This window comes from Podarcis erhardii (genome assembly GCF_964252035.2).
Source record: "Podarcis erhardii genome assembly, chromosome: 4".
NCBI lineage: Eukaryota > Metazoa > Chordata > Lepidosauria > Squamata > Lacertidae > Podarcis > Podarcis erhardii.
Window position 1 is genome coordinate 86,722,743 of NC_138508.1, and position 23,607 is coordinate 86,746,349.

Sequence of the window (23,607 nt, forward strand, 5' to 3'; positions counted from 1 at the left end):
ATGCTGAAGCAAGCCATAGCTATGATATTCTTGCTTCTTGTGTAGTCCCAACATTTAAGATGACAGACAGTGCTGATCATGGTGGTACTTTGTGCCATAAAGAATCAATCCATTTTCATCCCCATAACTTAATCTTAATCTGCAGGAGCATTTGAGCAGAAGTATGGATATAAAGATTTCTGTATGGTGTAAAATACAGACTGTTAAAACAGAAAATCCACTGTTGTAGCCATTATTAGAAGAGCCTAGCAGTACTGTCTTTTCCAGAGAGGAATAAATGAGAGGTGGGTTGAACCACCTCAGTATTTCATGTGTTTACACAGATGGGAAGTAGCTCAATTCTGGAACTTTTAGTGACATTACAATGCAATCTGCATGGCTCCATGAAGGAGCTGGCATGAAGGCAAATAGTAGCTATTGCATATACCAAGTGGCAGCAGCCTGAAGTGACTATGCAGGAGAGATGCCCAAAATGAACTATTATTTAAAAATATAGTCTAAAACAGAAGACAGAGGTGGAACCTGTTTCTTTTGTTAGAAATAAGCCTTTTCCTTCCTCAAAAGCACAGGGATTAAATAGAAACATTTCTCTTTCATCATGGTACCAGATGATTAACCATGAACTAGAAAAGTCCATTCTTCAGGCCTTGACAAAAACAAGTACTGTGATTTTTTTTTTTTAATTTAAAATATATTGTGGCATGAGTTTTTGTAGGTCAGACACAAGATCTAGACACACCTTCTTGATTCTATGTTTCTGTAGTCCCTTTATGTAGTGTTTCAACTTTTCAGTTGTCAAAGTCAGATTGAATTCATTTACAGTGTAATCATATGTGTGCTTACTTAGAAGTAAGTCCTAGTGGTTTTGAGTCAAGCATAGCTCTTTCCTGTTCCTTGGGACACCATAGAACAAAATAAAATATTTAAACACTGAAGATCTCATATTAAAAAGGCCCATAATGAACCACTATGCAGAACAGTACTTAAGTCACATCCCCCCTATCAAAAGATGTTACCAATTTAATTTTTAAATGAAGCTTTGTATGTGTGCTGATTTACAAAGACTGGGCAATTCTATTCAGTGACCATTCTGTTGCTAAAATGCACATCTCAGAAAATATGGAATCAGGTCAAAACAAGCAAACAAAAAGACATATGGAGAACATGAAAGTACCCTAAGAAGTGGATTCTTAAATCTCTACACACGGAAATACGAAGACTGAAAAAACATGATTACAGACCAAGCATTCTGAGCGTGACATGTTGTACTTGGAAAAGTAAACAATTATTTCCACTGAAGGCAAACAAGAGACCACACAGCACTGGACTTTTACACAAGCTTTGATTGTATTTCAATGTCATTTATTGAAGGAGTGGATGAGATACTGTCAGACATGCCAAAGACACTTCACATTCAAGGGCTGAGAGCTCAATGGCTTTCTTCATTGAGTCGCTACACAAGCCTGTTTCAGAGAACTGAATGCGATATCGATGAAGTCTTCATGCTCGATGTTGCTGTCAGTTTATAGTCTCTTAATCTACTTGGTTTGGTGGGCAGAAGGGTGTTTTCTACCCTACAAAAATACTCACACTCCAATACATGTTAACACTAGAGGGTAAAAATGCCTGTAATCTGTTATAATGGGTGTCTACTGAATACCTGGTCTTAAAAGCTGTCTTAATTAAGTTTATGCTTAATGGAAATTCAACTTGTTTCCCTTTCACCATCATGTGGTTGGTTCATACCATTAGAAAAATACTCTTCAGTGCTACTGCAGGTTTTACAGGGAGCTCCTTCAGTGCTGATGGGTAGAAATTCATTGCAACACCATTTGAAACCGTTTCTTCCTGCTGCCACTGCTTGTAGGTTGCAGAATGGCCTACATGCACTACAGTTTTCTCTCTTAAAAACAAAACAAAGAAACCTAAACCGAAGGGTAAATGTTTATTTGGAGTTTTCTTGTGGATGATAATTAAGGCCCTTTACGCAGAGTTCAGGAGCTCCTGTATGGCTGCCTGCTGTTCTGCATTGAGCTGAGATATGCATTCTGTCCACAAACCTCCAGAAGTCTACAGAATGAAGGAAAAATAGTGGGTAAGTTAAACATGCATATTAATAGGTACCCAATAGGAGCTTTAGAAGACACCCTTGCACACAAAATCTTTCCCACTCTTAAAAAACCTTCTACTTCATTTTGCTAAGTGTGCTCAGGTGTGTGGAGGTAAGACAACATTAAAAAGTTTAAAATGAGTGGACTGGAACACAACAGGTAAAAAGTACTCAATACAGCTAAAATAATAAGCACTGCTAACGTTCTTTTAGAGATTCACGTTCTTCTGGAACAGGAACAGAACCAGAGGCTCTCTAGAAGATGTTACTGGATTTCAGATTCCATTAATCCCAGCCAGCATGCCCAGTAATTAAGGAGCACGGGAGTTGGAATTCAACAACATCTGGAGGGCCACAGATTCCCCATCTCTGTTCTAGAGAAAGTATATGGTGATTCTTAGACACAAGACTGGGAAGACAAGGAATAAATTAAGCCGAGTAAGAAGGACAAAACTAAAGCAAAAATGTGGCAAGCTACTTTCCAGAACCTCTCTTTCCTTGCTTTTTGCTGAATCGCAAGATCTGAAATTTTATTCGTCTTATCTTCTCCCAGGAGAGTAGATTATGCTTTATAACCCTACTAAGACATGTGTATTCCCTTCTACTATTTGCTGCCTGTAAATTGTGTTTATATGCCACACAAATCTGAGCAAGCTCTGGGCCACTGGACGGTGGCTATCATTCATAATGAAATGTCTTCCAGTCAGAGATACTGCCACTTTTGAGGGAAATGTTACAATTCTGACAAGTGACAAAATAACATTACACATCAGCCTGGTTTGCATGCCATGGTAAGCCGGCATATGGCTCACCATGACAGCTTGCCATCTGCTTTGCTCCTCTCTGAACTTTGTAGGTTAGTGCAGAACAGCAGCTAAGTCAAGGTAATGCTTAGCATATCATCCCAGTTTACAAGTGTGGTTGTTATTATTATTATTATTATTATTATTATTATTATTATTATTATTATTAATAATAATAATCCACATTTCACTCTTATGGTCCCATGGCAAGGTCACAACATTAAAACACAATATTCAAAACTATTTAAAACAACTTAGTCACAAAAATAAGATGGGTTTTAAAATTTCACCCCTCAAGTGTCGAATGCCAATGTAAAGAAGTGTGTTAATAATAATAATAATAATAATAATAATAATAATAATAATAATATACCCTGCCCATCTGACTGGGTTTCCCCAGCCACTCTGGGCAGCTCCCAACAGAATATTAAAACACGATAAAATATCAAACATTAAAAACTTCCCTAAACAGGGCTGCCTTCAGATGTCTTCTAAAAGTCAGACAGTTGTTTATTTCTTTGACATCTGATGGGAGGGCGTTCCACAGGGTGGGTGCCACTACCAAAAAGGCCCTCTACCTGGTTCCCTGTAACCTCACTTCTCACAGCGAGGGAACCGCCAGAAGGCCCTCGGAGCAGGACCTCAATGTCTGGGCTGGACGATGGGGGTGCAGACGCTCCTTCAGGTATACTGGTCCACGGCAGTTAAGGGCTTTAAAGGTCAGCACCAACACTTTGAATTGTGCTTGGAAACATAAGAGCTCTTTGTTAAGATCTCCCCTCTTAAAGCATGACCTATATCCACAGGAGAAACCCTGACACACTTGCTGTACTGGAGAGGAGCAAAGCACCTGTGATCTCCTTGAGAGCTCACACATTTGTGCTAACCAGGGTTTGGACTGGCGAGATGTGAAAATGTAGACATGAAAATATTAATTTGCATTTACCTGCACTTGCCGAACTACGTTAGCCAGTCGTTTGGTGCATGGATCTCCACGCTTCATAGCTTCGTTCATTTCACCATCCGCAATTATACTGAATATTTTGGGCAGATTAGAATTGTTGGGGCCCAAAACAATGGGATGATTACTGTTGGGAAGGCAATAGAAAATTAAAATTAGCTAGCATTAACACTGTAAAGGTTTCTAGGCACATAACACAACAGCTTTAATGGAGAGTATTATATTAAAATTCCAGGTTGCCATCATTGATGTCCTAATATTTTCTGTTCTTCCCTCCTCCTTTTTCTGCTTCTGTCTTATTTTCTAGCACACCCTGGAATCTCCCTAGTTTGCCCTTCCTTTTTTCCTAGCAACCAGAAAGCATATTTTCTGTGGTGGGCTCATCTGAGATCAGGTACTCCCTAGGAGTTATTTTCTAAACATATTCAGGATTTTGATCTCTGGATGAAGGAAATTAACTAATCTAAACTGGGTTAACTACTCTAAATTTCATCTACCTTATTAGGACTACCAAACAGTGTAATAAATGTGCAATAAACATGAGGCAGGTTTGTTCCCTTTGATACCCAGCAACACATTAAACTATCACTCTCTACAGATGTTCCATAAGGATCTACCATGTTGTACTAATATTGATTACACTACATATGCACACAACATAAACTTAAGATAACAGATATATGTATTATGTTGTGTGTGGAATTATTAACCTGGTAACAGGGTCAAATATGTTAATTGGCAGCTATTTGTTGCTTATTTTTTTAACAGTACCGTATTTTTCGCCCTATAGGACGCACTTTCCCCCCTCCAAAAATGAAGGGGAAATGTGTGTGCGTCCTATGGGGAGAATGCAGGCTTTCGCTGAAGCCTGGAGAGCGAGAGGCGTCGGTGCGCACCGACCCCTCTCGCTCTCCAGGCTTCAGGAAGCTATCCGCAAGCCTTGGGCGCCCGCGGCAGTGCCCACCAGGCTCGCAGGCGGCAGCCTGCAGCGCGAAGCATGGGGTGTGCTCCGGAGCGCACCCCGGGCTTCGAGCAGGTATCGGGCAGCCCCACAAGCTCGGGGGACAGCGGGGAGGCGGAGCGCCGCCATCCCGCTATTCCCCGACCTGGTTTGGGGGCTGGCGTGGGGAGAAGCAAACAAGCCTCTCCCTACAGCCCGCCCCACAAGCTCGGGGGACAGCGGGGAGGCGGAGCGCCGCCATCCCGCTATTCCCCGACCTGGTTTGGGGGCTGGCGTGGGGAGAAGCAAACAAGCCTCTGCCCACAGCCAGCCCCACAAGCTCGGGGGACAGCGGGGAGGCGGAGCGCCACCATCCCGCTATTCCCCGACCTGGTTTGGAGGCTGGCGGTGGGGAGAAGCTTGCTTGCTTCTCCCCACCGCCAGCCCCACAAGCTCGGGGGACAGCGGGGCAAGCTGCTGCCCCACGGAGGCTAGGGAGGCTGTCCCTGAAGGCAGAAGAGGGAGACGGAGCGCTCCCTCTTCTAGCTTGGGGATGGCTGTGCAAAGCTTCTGCAGGCTGGGGGGGGGGATCAAATTTTTTTCCTTGATTTCCCCCCCAAAAAACTAGGTGCGTCCTATGGGCCGGTGCGTCCTATGGGGCGAAAAATACGGTAACTGTATGTGAAGCCCCTTGGGAAACTCTTTTCTGCTGTACATTTTAAAACTTTAAAAAGGTGTCAACGTAAACATACCATTATTGTATTATGGGCCAAACAAAGACACAAGTGGAACTCTCATCTCTTTATTTTGCAACTGCGGCACTGAGGAAGTTAATCCTTTTCCTTATGGGTACACCATGGCAGTTATTTGCCAAATAGAAAGAGAGGTGGGCAGTATAATTATTAATCTCCATTGCCTCGATTTGTTTGATTAAAAGTATGTGCGTTCACTTTTTTTAAAAAAAGTTTGAGATAATACATGAGGGTTAAAACTGCAGACACTATATCAATGCTTGTTTCATTTTCACATCTGAGTACAGTTGTACCTTGGTTCTCAAATGGCTTAGGTGCCAAACAAATCATCTCCCGAATGCCACAAACCCGGAAGTAAGTGTTCTGGAAGCTGAACGCCCGGCGCGGCTTCTGCTTGAGTGCAGGAAGCTCCTGCAGCCAATTGGAAGCTGTGTCTTGGTTTTCAAACCGTTTTGGGAGTTGAATGGACTCCCAGAACCGATTAAGTTTGAGAACCAAGGTACCGCTGTATATGGAAACTGAAAATCTAAAAATGTAACGCCTAAAAATAAAAATCATGGCCAAATGTTACACTTCACGCACACACATGTAGAAATCAGTCTTAACCTTTATGGCTCAAGCAGCATTTTCTTCTTACCTCTCTATTAGGTCACACAAATAATTGAAAGTATGAACAGCTTCTTCTTTGTCTTCATGCAGTGGCAGCCATGATAACCAATGAGGCAGCACTTCTTCAACATTTATACAGTCAGGCTTAAACTTCATGATCTTCCCAACTGCTGAAATGCAGTTTTCTGTTGCGTTGATATTTTCTTTGGTTTTGGCATCTGCTGATTGAATAACTCTCACCAGCAATGGAAGGGCCTCTGGTAATGCCAGTATTTTTTGGAGGGGGGGAAAAACACACTGCATTATAATACTTGAATTTTTTTTTGCAAAATTATACTTTCAAGTAGAGCTGTCAAACTGGCAGCCTACAGGCCTGAACAGAAGCTTACATATGCAAAAGTTAAAATATGTGCCAGATAAATAGCATGTAAGATACCTGTGCAGAAAGGCCGATAATTGTCCCCGCCAAATTGTGCCATGACGCCAATACCATATGCAGCTGCTTGTCTAACCTCTGGGCTGTTGTCACATATTGACTGTAGCATTGGTCTCAAGAAGTATTCTGCATATTTGAATGAGGATGGGCTGCAGTGTTCTATGACATCATCAAAAATGCATAAACCCCACTGCCTGTCTGGCCATGGCCTATGTGGGCACTGTAAAGGGGAAAAAAAACACATAATCAGCGTTCCTTCCACCTATTTGAAGGTTGTCCCTTGTCCTTCCACCTCATTACATCTAGAGCAGCTAGAATACCACTTCTTTAGAAACCCAGATTGCCCTAGATTCCTAATCTACTAGTATTATTTAGTATTTGCCCAGCCCTAAAGCATTGAAGAGGTTTCATATACATATTTTGAAGGCTTATGGGGTCCATCACCCCACAGCAGTTTGACAATTAATTGCTTCTTGAGAAAAACTAAAGTACCATCTCACTGTAAATATGCCAACACTATTTACAAAACAAAAGCCTATCTTCACTGCTCTAAGTTACTCTTTACCCTTAATATTTTGCTATCCTCTTGTTGCAGTGTTTATGTCTCTGTGCAAATGCATATACCAGCATTACATTTAGTGTCAAGGGAAAAGCTGCAAAGAATTATAGCCAATAAGCTATTTAAATAATTTCTTATAAATGTTGTACCTAAGCATCATTGTACAAGGAGACTTCCCTGACCCATCCTCCCATAGCTGACAATATTAATTTGAGGGTCCTCTGTGCCATTCTAAATAAGCCTTGAGGAGCTCCAGGATACTTACAATTAAGTTGACAATTTGTGGTAGTAGCTGTTCAAACCATGGTAACACCTTTGACTTGTAGCTGTTGAATATTGAGTGCAAAATATCTGACACTTTAGTCAGAATGTAGACATCGCTGTCGTGCTGATAAAGGGGGGAAAAGCAATGGAATCAGTATCTACCATTTTGGATGATGTTGAATGATGGATCTTAACATTTTTACAGTTTCAGGGTGGTATGCAATGCTGTCTGCCCACTTACACAATGGGACTTCTGCAGATCCCTGCAGCTCCACAGGGTCCCCCTTCCCCCAAATATCTGCTTGAAGGTTCATCTACTTGATGGAGCAGATTAGGGGGCTGTGGGGGGAGGTGAGGAAGAAGCCCTGGTGCATGGCCACATGCCTGCGCATGCTATGCTGGCTCTCACCATCAGACTAGAACGAACTTGGCATTTTCCTAGCAATGACATCTTATGGAAATGGCAGGGAGAAGAGAATATTCTAGGCTAAAAGGTATTATATCACTCATTTTATCTAGGTCAGTGTTAGGTTTTTCTTCTTCTCTCCCACCCTCAACAGACCCTGTTTCTCACAGTTAGCACTATTTGCTATAGCCCTTTTCCCCACTCACACAGCTACTTCCTATAGCCAGCCGTCTGCATTTTCCTACACTGAAGCCCAAGATGTTTGATTTCCTTGCTTCCACAAGGGGTCGCTGAGCTTCTACAAATGCTTAAACTGCAATATAGTAAGCTGCCCTCCAAAGAAGAATGTTAATTGGTATAATCTTGCCAAATGGGAAGTAAGATCTTGCTACACATCAGGTGCAATTGTGAAAAAGTGTCATCTGTATTCACCCTTCCTCCCCTCACATTAAAATAACTGCCATTTCCTAGGTGATCTCACCAATTCTTTTCAATCCCAGTGCATGGCTGGGAGGCGAAGAACACATCTATTGTTACCAACAATATGCATACCCATGAACCAGCCAGGACCTGAAATTCAGTGACTGCTTATATAGTAATACTAATGCTTTAGAACTGACTGCTTTGATTCCGATACCTACAGCTAATAAGACCAGTTAGGCTTTCCATGAGCAAATAAAAGTATCTGCATCAGTTTGTCCAAACATGAGAAGAATTTAAACTACATCTGAATCTTGCAGAATGCTTGCCCAAAATGTGACTAAGTATCCTTTTTTGAAATTAGCTGTATGCCTATCCAATGAACCTTCCAGACCTCAGTGAAGGCTTGACCAATGTAAAGGAAGGCTGATGGTACTTGTCATGGTTTTTTAAGGTTTGTGACTCAAACCCTAGCCCTTCCAGTATAGACAGTCCCTCGTCCATCAGAAGAAAATGGGGGAAAGGGGAACAGCCCTTAGAAAGAAAAGGCCAGGACAGCTCCAACCAGCAGCTTTACATTGGAAACCAATGAAATGAAGAAAAAGAAAACAGCCAAATGGATATTCGCTTGGGAATTTCTTTCAGAGACCACTCTGCAAGATGGGTTATACTCCTATCAAAGTTGTTTATTATTTTGCATTTACACACTAGTGTGCTAACATTTTGAAATACTAAAAAACCTGATCAAGACAGCATCTAACACCTGCTTTGGAAGAACTCACCTAGAAACACTGGGTTAACTCTGCCCCCCCCCCATTACATAACCCCAATCCCAGTTCAGCTAAGAAATCTGTAGAACCACCGATTGAGGCAGAACAGCACAAGCTGCCCCCTCACCCAAAAGCAGTGCCATTACTGTACCCTTTCACGACAACTCCCTGGGCCACGGAAAACAAAGACCCAACAAGTGCTTTTTGGAAGGGAATAAATGTACCTTGACAAAATCAAGGCAAGCAGTCTGAAGGAGAGCCCTGCAGATATTGTGCACAGACTTAAACTTGGAAATAAATATCATGGTTCTTGGCATGCCTTAATCCACCATGATAAAGATATCAACGTTTCTGTCATATTAATCCACAACCAGAAAGTAATTCACTATCTGATCTGAAACAACTTGTCATGGACTTCCAGCACAACCTTATGCATGCTTACTCAGAAGTAAACCCTACATCTTACTAAGAAGTCCCCTAAAATAGTTGCTGTTGGCAGGGCTGCAGCGGCAGTATTTGCCTGATGAGGCTATGTCATACAAACTTTGTTTCTAAGACTGCTTACAGCAATGTATAATAAAATCTAAATGTAATATTTTAATGGATACCAGATAGTTGCCACAAAGATGGGGATGCTGCGACCGCTGGCAGATATCAAGCAAATTTGTGGTTGCCAGATCCAGAGTCTCATTCTTGACATGCATCCCAAGGCAAGGGATAATACCCCTCTCCCTCAGTATTACATTTCAAGATGGAGAGGCAATACACCCTGATAGCCTAACCCAGTTACAGGGACATTCAAAGCTAGAGAGGAGTCTTGGGCCATATATTGGTGCAGAGGCTTTCCAAAGTGCATCACAAACACAGCAACTCCCCAGGAAAGCTGGGCTTTATTAATCTGCTTCTGTGTCTCTGAGGCAAAAACAAGCTATGCTTCTTCCAACCTTGAAGTCACTGGAATTGTGCAGCACTTTGGAGGTGTTTTGAGTGCTTCCAGGGTGCTGTGCCAACAGTGGGGATGATCCCCATCCCTATTCTCCAGCTCTTAAAACTGGGAGGAAGTCTGGTGCCTATCACCCTTGCCAGATGATAGTACAATACTTGCCATGACAAGTGGGATTGTGGAACCCTGGGCACCAGTTCTCGAGGACTGGGCCCCAAGGAACAGTATCAGGAAGAGATGGCCATATTCATGTGTGTCGTTGTGTACGGTCAATTTCCTGTCATAGGATCAGTAAGCACTGGCTCCATCAAGTCAGGGCCAGTCCTACATTGTTCCCAACATGATCTGGATGTTTCTGTAGCTTCAAGGTCGTTGCTAGGCCTAGAGTCCTACTGAAAGAAACAGCCTGTGATCTACTGCCATAGAAGATGTTTGGAAGCATGCCAGAAGGATGTGATGTTCCCCAAAACAGTCTCCCTTCAATAGTTACTACACAATCTCCTTTCTTCCAGCATGTTGTGGAGTGGCACCTGAGAGAATCTAGAAAGTTTGTCTCCTTTGAACTGCCTACCCAAGACTATTAGGTATTTACTTGATAGAAGCTTCCCAAAGAACATGAAAATCATCTGCAAACCGGGCATGAGGAAAAGCGATAGCACCATTTCATACTGTTACGTAATATGAAACGGCATTTAAGAATATTCTATTTGTGAAGACAACCAACAGAAGACTTACTTCATCTTGCAGAGACTCTTCAACTTGCTCATCGTAATCTTCATCTTGCCTTTTCACTAATTAAAAAGCAAATTGTTAATGTATTAGCATAGCTGCTTTCAGAAATGTTCAGGCTTGCTGCAAGAAGAAAGCTGTAGAAAAGGAGCAGAGGGCAATTATTTGGTAGATCAACCCAAGGGACAGGAGATTTGCTCTAAAAAGGATAGAAGGGCCTTGGATGATGATGTGCAGGAATAAATGGCAACCTATCCCGAGACACGTTAAGGTAGTTTCATGTTTCTAGAATGAATTTTAATTTGTTCTTATTCAGCTTGGAAATTCTGAATATTCAGCAGCATATTAAATATATGTTTATATATTAAGTAAACATACTAAAATAAGAAAAAGGCTGTATCAAGCTTTACTAAAAAATATCGCTGTAGCTACTGAGATAGATATAGAATTGTCGTCTTGTTTAAGGAATTTAGTGCTTTCTTGGGCTGGCACTTGACAACAGTGTTTATCAATAGTATAGGCTGTGGTTCACCATACATATTACTTATTTACCTCTTTTTTGTGACCCAGTTAGTTAAATTTAGAAGCTGTGCCTTGAGAAATATTTGGATGACATTAAGCACCCTTAATTAAGCTTACCTTGCCTTAATTCTTGATTTTTAAAGTGCTCTTCTAGTTTTCCTTTCAATATTCCCCCAAGTTCTTCAAAGTGTTCATTGTTAAGGCAGCCATCTCCCATTACTTCAATACACTAATGAAATAAAAGTTTATCAGCTTGAAAAATGATGTTCAAACAATTTCAAGTAACACTTTCCAAAACACTCTATATATAATAATATAAATAACTAATCATATTGTTTACATCCCACCTTTCCTCCAAAGAACTCAAGCTGGTGTACTTGCTTCTCCCTACTTCATATTATTGGCTACATTACAAAGCTTGTGTAAAATATTAATAGTATGAGCTTTAAATAAATTAAATTTCCTTTTTATTGCTTTTAGATTATGAACAAACATTGCCACAGGCACAATCTTAGAAAAGTCATTCCTTCTTGTGAAAGAATTGTCTATGATTATGGTCTTTTTTATGTACTTGCATAAAAATAAATTTTAAATCAATCAATCCCCAACAGGGACTTTTCATGCACTAATCTAATCACTTAAATTGCAAACTAAATAAATATCTACCTAATTCTGATTACCAGTTTTCAATACAAAGCTAGATAGGTTTACCGGTATATTCTTGTACAGTAAGAAAACATACAGTTGGAACAAGGAGGTTTTGTTCACTAACCATTTAAACTTTAACAACCTTTCGCTGTTGCATAGTTTTGTAAGAAAACTAGCAAGTTTGTTTGATAATTTGATGTCTTTCAAAACAAATTCACAAACAATATAATCTCAATCACAAGGCAACTAAGGTTGATTGTTAAATATACTCTGCTTCACAATGCTAATACTGCTCTGCCTTTGCACAAAAATTCTTAGACAATAACTGTATTCTTGGTTTGAAAGATTGGGAATATATAAGGATCTCCAGGTTCATCTTTCCCTCTTCCCTTCGTCTCCGTTAGAGCCAAATAGAACTTTTTACTTTTAGTTAGTGCTTAGTGCTTTGCTACAAAAGGTGAATATTTCTAATTGCTTCTTGTAAGGAGGGGGAGTGTGAGCCTAAGGCTTATGGCTACTTGCACCTGCTTGTGCAAATTCAGATAAAACATAAGCACTAGGACATTAAAATTATTAATTTAAATTCTCTTTTATTTCTCCTTACTGAAAATATAACATTTTCTATTCAGAGAGACAGGAAAGTTAGCTCATGCAAAGTAAAATATTACCTTGGCAAAAGAATGCATTATTTCTGACAGTACATCTGAGTCAGGTTCTGTCCCTATGGCCTTGATAAGAGCATCACACATAAAATGCCACATCTGGGTGAGGTATTCTGGGCCACGAACTCTTGCACATTCCAGGAGCAAAGGCATAGATTCTGCAGCTGCCACACGAACACGTTGAATTCATTAAGGTAAATGACTGCCATTTTTTTGCTAGTGTCAGACAACCACCAACCATATAATTTCCTTCTCGAGGCTATGATCGAATCCCACTTTTCCCAGTTCAGAATCCTAGAGTTCGATTTTAAATTACAATTAAGCATAGAACATTATATATCTGTTACAATTTGATTCCACTCAACAAAGTAAACAAAGTAGAGCACATTTTTAAAAATCTGGGAAAACAATATTGATTCCTGGGTTACATTTTGGACAACATGGAAGGATAAATGGTATAGGTCTTGGCAATTTTACATTTGAAAAGGTGTTTAAATATTGCCTATCCTTTCAAAATGAAGGTAAATTAGTAAAATACCTCCACATAATGTTCAAAACTGGTGGTGTGATCCTTCAGTGTTGCCTTAGCTGAATATAGGCCTTTGCATCATTGCAGCTAAATTAGAATCCTATACACCAGGGGTTGGATAACCTCCCCCCGCCCTCATGAGGACCACAACCCTTTTGATGAAATATGTTTGGGCTGCATGTCAACACTGGGCGAGACTCAGAACCACTCTCTCTCTCTCTCTCTCTCTCACACACACACACACACACCCTCCCTCCCTCTTACAAACAACCCCCTCTTCCCGGCCTAAACAATTAGGATTAAAAATCGGTTTCTACCAGCACAAGATGTTTTTGAGCCCAACTAGTATATGTGGAGAGGAATTTTGTGTGTGTGTGTGTGTGTGTGTGTGTGTGTGTGTTGCAGTGCATGGAGAGATTTAACTCTTCCTTTCTCAGCTGTGAAGCTCCCCCCTTAAAATCATCCCCATATGGCAAACAGGCTTACAAAAGTTCCCACTGGTGGCATTAAGTAGTTATTTTGGAGGATGTGGGCTGGATGGGGAGATCCTATAGGTCACATTCAGCTTGTAAGCTGTAGATTCCCCATCCCTAAATATGGAAAGCAAGGCAGAATAATGCACATTTGCCACGGAAAAGCCTTAAAGAGGGGTACCATTCTAACAGCCCTTTAAGATTCTTAATATGCTGATTCTGTAGTTCTATCCTGCTTCAATGACATTATCTTGCAGCTCTTCCAAATAGCTTACAGCAGTGGTTCCCAACTGGTGGTCCATGGATGCTGGGGTGGTGGTGGTCCGTAGCACCATTCATGTTACAAAACCTACCAGAGATTCCAAAAAATTTGAAAATGGGGGGTCCGTGGCTTGGCTTTTGAAAAGCAGGGGGTTCCAGTACTTAGCAAACTGGGAACCGCTGGCTTACAGGATGACATCAAAGTACTTGTGAACATTTTGCAGGTTATAGTATTAAAACTTCACAAGGCATTTACAGACACATTCTTCTAAAAGGATATCATCATGGAAATAGAATTTTAACAAAGGAACCATCAGTTTTACAACTTGCTCTGTGTACTCCACAAATCCTTCTTTCAGCTCTTTGGCATAGCAAACCTAAAACAAAAAAAAATGTAAGCAATTTAGAAAAGGAATACTGTTGCGCAATTATTACATGACCTTCAGGTATAATGAGAAACAATTAAGCAAACAGGAAAACTACACCTACAAAGATAAAGGAAAATGGGACACTCTTGTGTCGCTTGTGATAAGTTGGTGCACTTTGTCTGATTAATTCATTCCTACACGTCTTTGACTTTACAGAACAATTAAATCTTTTAACAACAGTAACATTCCACAAGTGTTATCTAGTCTGTCCATACCCTTCCTTCACTAAAGTTGGTCCTACTTTCTCTTCTCTATTCCCAAGGGCAAACGCTCCCTATCTTTAATAGTGTGAAAGAGCCTATGGAGTCACCAGGCTATTCCACCCTTCTTGCTGCACCCTCCTAAGTTTTAATTGCCCATGAGCCAAATTCAGCTCCTGAGCTGCAGTCTACCCCAGCTTCAGGGCCTCCATACTGCTGAATACTGATTTCAGTTCAAACCGTGTGGTCAAAATAGTACCCACCAACATCTGGCATGCAGTTGCTTTTTCTTCAAGGCCTGCAGTCTTGATACCAAAACTCTGCTGGTCACCCAGATTTACAAATTCCCAGCCATCATCGTCACTCATGTTCTCCATATCTTGTGCTATTGAGAGAGAAAATGATTAGGAGAGCCGTGCCTTTCCTTACAGCTAATTTAAGAATGGATTAAGTCTCAGAACTTACTGTCAAGGAGAGCCACTTCGGGCTTAATCGATGCAGTTTTCATTAAAGGACCCATCACAACAGGGAGGTACTGCTGGAATTCCTTTCCAAGGATCTTGCACATTCTAGCCCATGCAGAAATCATATACGATATCTGAAAATTAATAGCCTTGGTTTACTTTTCTTTTCTGCAAGAATACTTTCTTAAAAGTTGCATCACTGCCTGTGCTGAGCAAAAATCAAACCCATCTTAAAAATTAAGTGGTACAGATGCTTCACATTGATGTTAGGAATTATTTTCTACAGGCAACAGCTGAGCAGTAATCCTTAGCATTTCAAAATTGTAGTTTTGAAGATTTCTAGGGGGAGCATTCTAAGTCCCCATACTGCAGATAGGGGTGAGGCTGAAAAAGAATAGCTTGCCCAAGGCCATCTAGTAAGCTCATGGGCAGAGGTACGATGAGAAGGGAACATTTCATCTCGGTAGCCAAAAGCCACTCTCCCATTAGATAACAAAAACTGCAATCAGCTGGAGCCACAACACTCAGCAGGAAATTTAAACGTCAAAACTTTTGACTCCAGTCAAAAGTGGTTTCTGAATACTGCATTGATAAAGATGTAGGAAAAGTACCACAGAACTGCACCACACCAGTGTTATAAACAAAGCACATTCCTTATCTGGCTTCCCCAGTGAATCCTATTTTCTGTATACGAACTGTCCCTATAGGCAAGGAATGTGACTATAGGAAAAAGTGACTCCAGAGAGCAGCGGGACAAATGCAGAATGCAGAAGCTACTGAAGATTGGAACTCACCAATCACCCAGTACAATGATGAATGGGGTTGGAGAAAGGTCTCTGATTTTTTTTCCATCTCAGCTCCGCTCTGTCTATCACACAATGAGCCTTTAGCTAGTTTGGTATAAAGCTAGCATTAGTTCCGCAGCTTTTCCCTTCTCCAAATACAACCAACTGGAAAAAGGCAGATTTGGGCCACTTACGTACAGTAAAATCTCGAACCAAGCTAAAACTAAAACAAGTCACATTGCCACAGAAACCTTTTAATCTACAGATCCTACTAAAAATGCATGTGGCAACAGAAATTTTGGCCAAAGTATGGATCAGCTTTCTAAACAGCCACCGCCCTGACAACAGGCATGAGATACTCTAGTAATCAGGTGCTTTCAAAGGTAAAAGTAATGCTTTGACATACCTGAGGGTCATCATCTTCCAGGTCGTTGAAGTCAGTCTGTGTTTTCAGCAAGAGCTGCATCACATCTGATGCATCCTGCATGAACTATAAATAGGAAGAACCAAGAAATTATGTCAGGGTGGCTAAATAGTTATTTTCTAAGTAAAAAGCTTAATACTCATGGTTTTAACCTGGTTTCAATCAAAGGACGCAAGAACACTGCAATGAAGTTATGAACATTTGAAGTGACATCAAAAGCAGTGAAAACAAGTGCATTCAGATGCTGCTTGCTGTTAACATATATTTATTCAAAATTTCAGAAAAGAATTGTAGAGCCAGATGGAATCAGTTATGCAATCCAAACACCTGCACAAATGCAACGGTCGCCACACCAAAGCAGCCTGAATGGATTACACTTCAAGACAATAGTTTCTTATAAGAGACCAGAAAGGATATGAGAGCACCACAGTAGTGTTGCAAATAAACATGGGTTTACCATCCATACTAAACTGGAGAGTCCAGATCAGCTACAGAAATCTGACACCACAGGGAAGAAACAGGATCTATCTAGTTGGCCTCTAAGAACCTACTTCATTTAGAATGCCAGCTTTAGATTAGTCATTTATGCTATCTTAAAAACCCTGGAAATCCCGGGAGAAAATGTGAGTTCATGAGTTATTACAGAGAGAGCCTACTACATCCTGAAATACAGCAGAGAACAAGGTTCTAAGCGAAAATCATAAAATAATAGCCAAACACATAAAACAACCAAATTTATTTTCAGTTTGGGTGTTGAACCAAAGATGAACTGTTACAGAAGCTCTGCTAATGCCATCTCAAGATAACTCTACAATTAATTGGTGGTAGTTGTAGCAATGAGCTCATATATGCTTATATTCACTTGCTTTGATATAAACTAATTGGCTCGCTTTGATGTTATCCTTATCGGTGAGCTTGGGGTCCTGGGCTCTAAGCCCAGAAAGGGGAATTATCTGTAATAGTTGGGTATTTGCCACCTATGCTCTCATCTGGGCAGGGGGAGCAATGGGAGAATCTGGGCAGCATGATACACGTTGTTTTCTTTATAAAGAATGTGGGCACTTTTGCTTAGATGCGGACAAGTCATCTCCTTGCTGTGGAATCCATCCCATGTCTGCAAAGGCTAGGAGAACTGGCAGGCTGATTAGCTGTAGGTCTATAACTTTCTTAATAAAGAATTAGAACTGGTCGTTCAGTTATCTTGGGCAGGGCTGCCTCCTGACACCAGTGTTGCTGCGGCTCACTAGGACAGGGGTGAGATTTTGGGCTGAAAAGGCACAGAGAGAGAGCTGTCAGTGCATCCACGCAAGCCTTACTCTGATGTGTGACAGCGATGCCAATTTTGGGAGTGTGGCTTCACAGCACCACCTCACCATGCCAGCTGCTCCTGGCTTAAATACAATACTGTTCACTGCACAATGAAAGAGCCAGAGGATGACTTGGTCTCATGGAATCCCTCCCTCCCCTCTCCTGCTGTGTGACTGAGGACGAATTTGGGAGCTTTTGCATCTTTTCAGTTAACCATGTTTTGTTGCATCAACCATCAGCAGCTAACACCAACAATGGCCAGTTTGAAACAAGACAACTTCAAAGCATAGTTTCTGAAGCTAGATTTCTTAAATAACATTGTTTTAAGCGCATGCACTGGTTTACAGTACATAGGAAACTGTGGTTACATAAAAAATAGATCAAAAGCTTCAAGAACCTTCTCCTAGCTATGTGCGAGGAGAAGAGGGGAGCATGTGAGCTTTGGGCTTGATCATGTTGCACTAAGACAGGGGTATAAAACTTTTGGGGGGCTGGAGGTCACAATACACAACTGAAAAACTGGGAGGACGCCACTATTGAGAATGCCCTCTGCCTGGTTACCTGTAACCACTAGCAGCAGCATTAATAGTCAGCATATATTAATAACACAAGAGCTTGCTACATCAGGTCAATGGCCCATAGAGTACAGTTTTCTGCTCTCACAATAACAAACCAAATGCCTATGGGAAGCCCAAAAGCAGTATCTGACCGTAACAGCACTCTACCCCCTTGTGATTCCCAGCTGCTGGTATTCGCGCACATCTCCCATGAAAACATAGGTGCTTATTTAATTCTTATCAACTTACCTTTTCTTTACCTACTGCAAGGCCAATTAAGCTGATGCATTCTATGGTTTTCCCTCTCAAGAGTCTAAGTTCCTTCTGCACAGCATTCTCAACAATGTGTTTAAGAGAAGGCATAAATAAATCATAGTATGGAACAAACTTTTCTTCTGCTGTATCAGCAACTGATGCAATGGATGTAACGACCTGTTCCAGAACCAACTTAGTGCCTTTTTCAATCAGCTGTTGGGAGAAAAAAAACATTTATTATTTTTTTAAAAAACTTCATGAAATCTCAAAGCAAGATTTTAGTTAAACCAATTCTGCTTTCAAATCATCCTCCATCAATCAACTGTCTTACCTCCTGCAATTTTAATACCATAGTGGAATGAAGATGCTTCACTAAGTTATCTAAGTAAGGAATAAGCAGTGATTTGGGACAGTCTTCAGTAAAGTTGATCAGAGCAGCGGCTGCATGAGCCTGAACTCGCTGATTGCCTTGGTCTTCCATGGTCTGCAGAAGAGCTGCAATTACCTACAACACAGATGGCTACTGTGAGTGAATTGTCTCAGAATGAATTTGGCTGATACTGAATTACATAGCTTTCTACTTGCCTTCTCGTGGAATTTTTTCTGGAAGCCTGGTGCAAAGTCTGTAGCCATCTGGCCAATTGCATTGCAAGCTGCATATCTTACTCTTGGGTGCTGAAATATTTAGCTTTGATTAATAAATTCATAAAAGAATCAAATGCAAATTTTGAAGAAGGCAAGTGCTTTAAACTTACAGGGTCCTGAAGAAAAAGCAAAACCAGGTTAACTATTTCATTCAGAATCCCTTCCATCTGTTGGTGACAGCCTTCGCCAATAGCTGAGAGAGCCATCAAGCCAGCATGTCTACACTTCCAGTCAGCTGAATTGAAAGATATTGAATAGAAGCAATATTGTTTAGTAAAAAGCATACAGAAACTAGGAATATATTTTTACACATAACATGAATCTCTTCAAGCCAATTTCAGTGGCTCTCTCTCTTATAATAAGCTGTGAATACAACCTTCATCCTTTCTCTCTCAAGCTGCACTTTGTGGTTTGAAATCCTGGTAAGTAAGCTGATATTAAGGAACCAAGGCCTGCCATATCAAAAGCCACAAGCAATGTGAATTGGGAAAGTGGAGCACATGCTTCCTCCAGTGGTTTAAAAACAGATTTTTTTCCTTTCCAGAGGAAAAGTGCATCGCTTTTAGCAGTATTTCCCCCTCCACAGATTTCAAAGTATATTCCTGTAAACGAAGATCAGCTATTATAGCAACTTCCACTGGACTTTGAAAGCTGTCAATCACAGGTCATAATTATGACATCAGGTAACAGACTGGTGGTCTTGCCCACAAGCTGAAACTTAGCTCACAGGAGCCGGGAAAAGTACGGATTTGACTCGGTCTAATTCTCCACACCTGCATTACAGCAAAGGCTAGAATGCAAGGCAGGCAGATGAAATTCTACTACCCGTTTATTTATTTGGACAAATAAGGAGAATGACACATTGATGCTCCTGTTCACACACTTGGGACACTCCTTGAATTGGAGGAAGGGTTTAGTGTCACAATGAAGAACAATCTTGGATTGCAGAACAGAATCAATCCTGATGAATCAGTTCCCAGAACCTTTAAATATTAGGAAAAATTAATAGCTCTCTTCTCCTACAAGCAATAACTGCACAAGAAGTTCCTACTACAGATCACTCAGAACTGTTGCTGAAAGAACAAATTGCACCTTGCCACTGGCTTCAAAGTTACTTAAGCCTGTCTTTGATGACATTTTTCACTTGTTTTAACAGCTCAGCACCAGAAGCATTACCACTGATTAACATGTTGTAACATCTGCCTTGAGCCCAAAATTAAATTACTTACGATTCTGAAGCATTTGCATAATATGTTCTTTTATCATAGGCAGAACAAGTTTTCCACCAAGGCCACAAGCCATTCTGTCCAACGCACTCTCACCAGCAACAGCATTGCTAAAGTAAGTTTGTAAAAAAATAAAAACCTGTAAGTCAAAATTTAGGATAATAGCCAATGCATTGCATCCAATTTAGTCATACTCAAAACAGACCCTATGAAATCAATGGGCTTGCAATTTAGCCTTGACTGACTTTAATCTGCCAATTTCAATGCAATCTCCTCCAAGAATGACTTAACTGGTTTCAACCCAATAAATTAAGTACTCAGTTGTATTCCTTCAGATAGGCTTCCTAGTATTTTTGGTTTCTCAGGAACACAATGTGTACTTTATCCTTTAGGTGTAAAGGTATTCAGAGGCACAGCTTTCATGACACATTTTAAAACTGAAATCTATTTGCATAGATTTTTTATTAAACCCACTTCTGTTCTTAGTATAAATTCATCAATACATTTAATATACTGAATTTTATATTTCATACTGGGAGATGGGCTATGCCCCCCCCCAAGTCAGCATATAGATATATAGATAGATATATAGATAGATAGATAGATATATAGATATATAGATAGATAGATATATAGATATATAGATATAGATATAGATATAGATATATATAAAAAATTGACTTCTGGTTTCAAATGATGGCATACTCATATACTCCTCAGTTACTCCTGCAATTGTGGGCTTAAACATAGCCTGATAATTACACAAACTGAACCAGTGGACTGAAATCAGGTGATTATTTTTCAAAGAGTGATTTTCTGTGAGATCATGGCATCTAAAACTCAAGTGCATCTGCCACGAACTTGCAGGCACCAGCCTCTCACCAGGCTGCAGCGACAGTGGGAATTGCTGAAGATTCTAGAATCATAGAATTGTAGAGCTGGAGGGGACCACAAGGGTCATCTAGTTCAAAGCCCTGCAATGCAGGAATCTTTTGCCCAATGTGGGGCATGGACCCACAACTCAAGCGTCTCATGCTTTAATGACTGACCTATTCCAATAATGTCAACTCTCAAAAAGATGGCTGGACAATAAAAGCTATAAAAGCCTATTAAAGAATCTGTTAATCAGCTTCATGATTCTGTAAAGCACTGTAGCTAGGCTTGATCAAGCAGAATCCAGAATGTCTAAATTGGACAACAGTGCAGCTGCAAATGACACATCAATGGCAGCACTACCAAAATCTACTTATGTGATGATGGCTAGAATGCTTCAACTTGAAAACTGCACACAAAAATGCAATATAGATTCTTGGCAATCTGGCCAAAAGTAAGATCAGCCTGTTAAGTTCATTGAAAATGTTTTATGAAAGATATTGGCATTACCTGAATATTATCAACTTGGTAGAGATCGGGCTCACCAGATATCAGCCCTCTCTTTACAAGTTACAGATAAACATTGCCAATTTATTGATTTTTTAATTTTTTTACATTTTAAGTTAGAGAGTTTCTGCTGCAATGTGCCAGAAAGGGGGAACTTCGGTGAGGAATGGAACAGCATAATATTATGCTATTTGCAGATTGCACAAAAGAGACTCTAATCAACAGAGATTTTTAATGAAGCATGGCAACAGGAAATTATTTACTCGTTAAGTTTCCCTGCTACTTTTTGCTTTTGTATAGGTGATCAGCAACATTCATTTTTCATCCCAGTATAAAGCAGAGGAACAACACATCCTTGGAATAAATCCAACATTGGATGAAGAGAAATGTTTCAGTGCTTTAAGGCCTTCTCTTCTGCTATCTCTGCTGGACTGCAGATACTAATTTGAAGTGATTACGACTTATATTCATTGCGAAGGCGTACGTGGCATTAAATCGTGATGTGACTGAGGACGTTCCTCCAACTTAGAACTGTGGCCTTTTTATTATGCTCTTACAGATTGTTACATATTATTAATGTTTGCATTCCTTTTTAAAAAATGATACTTTATTATGAAAGAAAATAAATAAGAGAAAAAATTGGGTAAACAAAGAAAAGGTTCACTGCCATTATCTCAAAACAAAGTATATTCTCAAGAGACTACAGAATTAGATGCTACAACAAAAACCGACCCGATACAGAAAAAATACAGAACAAATGTTATGAATACCAAATAAAGCCATATCTCCTCAGGGCTTCCATCACTCTGATTGGCCTGTCATATGAGCAGCAAATGCATAGGTTAAGCTGCACCCTGAGATACCCTTAATTTAGGAGTCAGTTTCTCAGAAATGAGAGCATTACTTTATTGAACCAATATTTAAAGAAAAACCTAAGGACTCCTTCCATCAGCAGCCCTGCGATATGGTCAAACAAGCACTGACTAATAGGAAAATTCTAAGTGGTTTGCATATTACGTCTGTAGTCAACCCATACTATTATCGCTGTATTGGATTCCAGTGTGTTCTATTTTTGTGTGTGAAAAATCTAAGGAGACAATGAGATGGGAGGCGAATGAGGTATGCTGTTATCGAATATGAAAGTTGTAGTGGGGTTTTTTGTCCTCCCTTTCTTGGTTTCTGGATATTCATTTTTCTTCTTCCCCTGCCCTCTGGCCTTGCAAGTTTTTATAGATGGTGCTATGTCAACGTTTACATAAATTGCCTGTTTAATCTGTTTGCTCAGCATGGATACATACTATAGATATTTACGTTATAAGGATCTTGTGGTTTCTACACTGTAATATAGATGCCTAGAAAGTATCCTCCTAGCTTATCAACAAATACACTGTCTTTGTGATTTATATGGATTTTTAGTAGTGTTACATGCCTGAGTATTAGGAGATTTTACAGATGCTGTGGTGGGGAAGAGTAATAAGTGTTCCAAACATATTTGTGACAAATATAATACTAGTAATGTAACCATCATATGACTTTAAATTTGCACATGGAATGTGAAGGACTTCGGTTATCCTAAAAAAAGAGAACAGGTGCCCTCTAAACTCAAAAAACTTAAAGCTTATCTTTTGGTTTAGGGGACTGTGTGCTAGTGGCCATTTTAAGAATTCTCAGGATGTGGCTAATTTTGGGATCTAAGGATTAAAGAAGAAAAAGACCTACAGCACCTAAAAATTTAGCAACTAAAGAGACATAACATACATTGTCTTGTCAGTTACAATTTGACCCATATGAACATGACAAATTATGGGGTAATTCTAATTTTAAGATAGTGGCAGTCTTTTTTGTGGAAGAAATAGGTTGACTGAGGAATTTATACAGATGAAAGGTTCAAATGGGAGACAATATCTTCAATTACAACACCTGTTGGTGTCTATTTATAAACCAACTGCTTTGAGTGCTTTGGCACCTCCTAAATTGTTGGAAGGAATTACTGGATCTTCTCAGAAAGTTAAATCCACGACTACTATTTATAGTTGCTTATTGGACCTTTGTAAAGTAGATGCTCAGAAACTTTGGAGTCTCAGTCTAACCTACACCACAGGGTCGTTGCTGGGATAATATGGGGAGGGGGAGAGGAT

The 23,607-nt window shown here is 40.2% G+C and overlaps 1 protein-coding gene across 1 annotated transcript in view; it reads right to left on the reverse strand.

The window, feature by feature from the left end:
- Nucleotides 1-1,340: 1,340 nt before the first annotated feature.
- Nucleotides 1,341-23,607, reverse strand: part of IPO5 (importin 5) — a 35,399-nt gene continuing 13,132 nt past the window's right edge. Inside the window, 17 exon segments of the mRNA XM_081858397.1 lie at nt 1,341-2,070; nt 3,860-4,001; nt 6,204-6,432; nt 6,612-6,831; nt 7,436-7,558; nt 10,709-10,764; nt 11,342-11,453; nt 12,541-12,713; nt 14,078-14,174; nt 14,689-14,810; nt 14,891-15,023; nt 16,081-16,164; nt 18,213-18,431; nt 18,550-18,723; nt 18,804-18,893; nt 18,974-19,098; nt 20,093-20,199. Coding sequence (XP_081714523.1) covers nt 1,984-2,070; nt 3,860-4,001; nt 6,204-6,432; nt 6,612-6,831; nt 7,436-7,558; nt 10,709-10,764; nt 11,342-11,453; nt 12,541-12,713; nt 14,078-14,174; nt 14,689-14,810; nt 14,891-15,023; nt 16,081-16,164; nt 18,213-18,431; nt 18,550-18,723; nt 18,804-18,893; nt 18,974-19,098; nt 20,093-20,199 — 2,293 coding nt within the window. The 3' untranslated portion in view covers nt 1,341-1,983.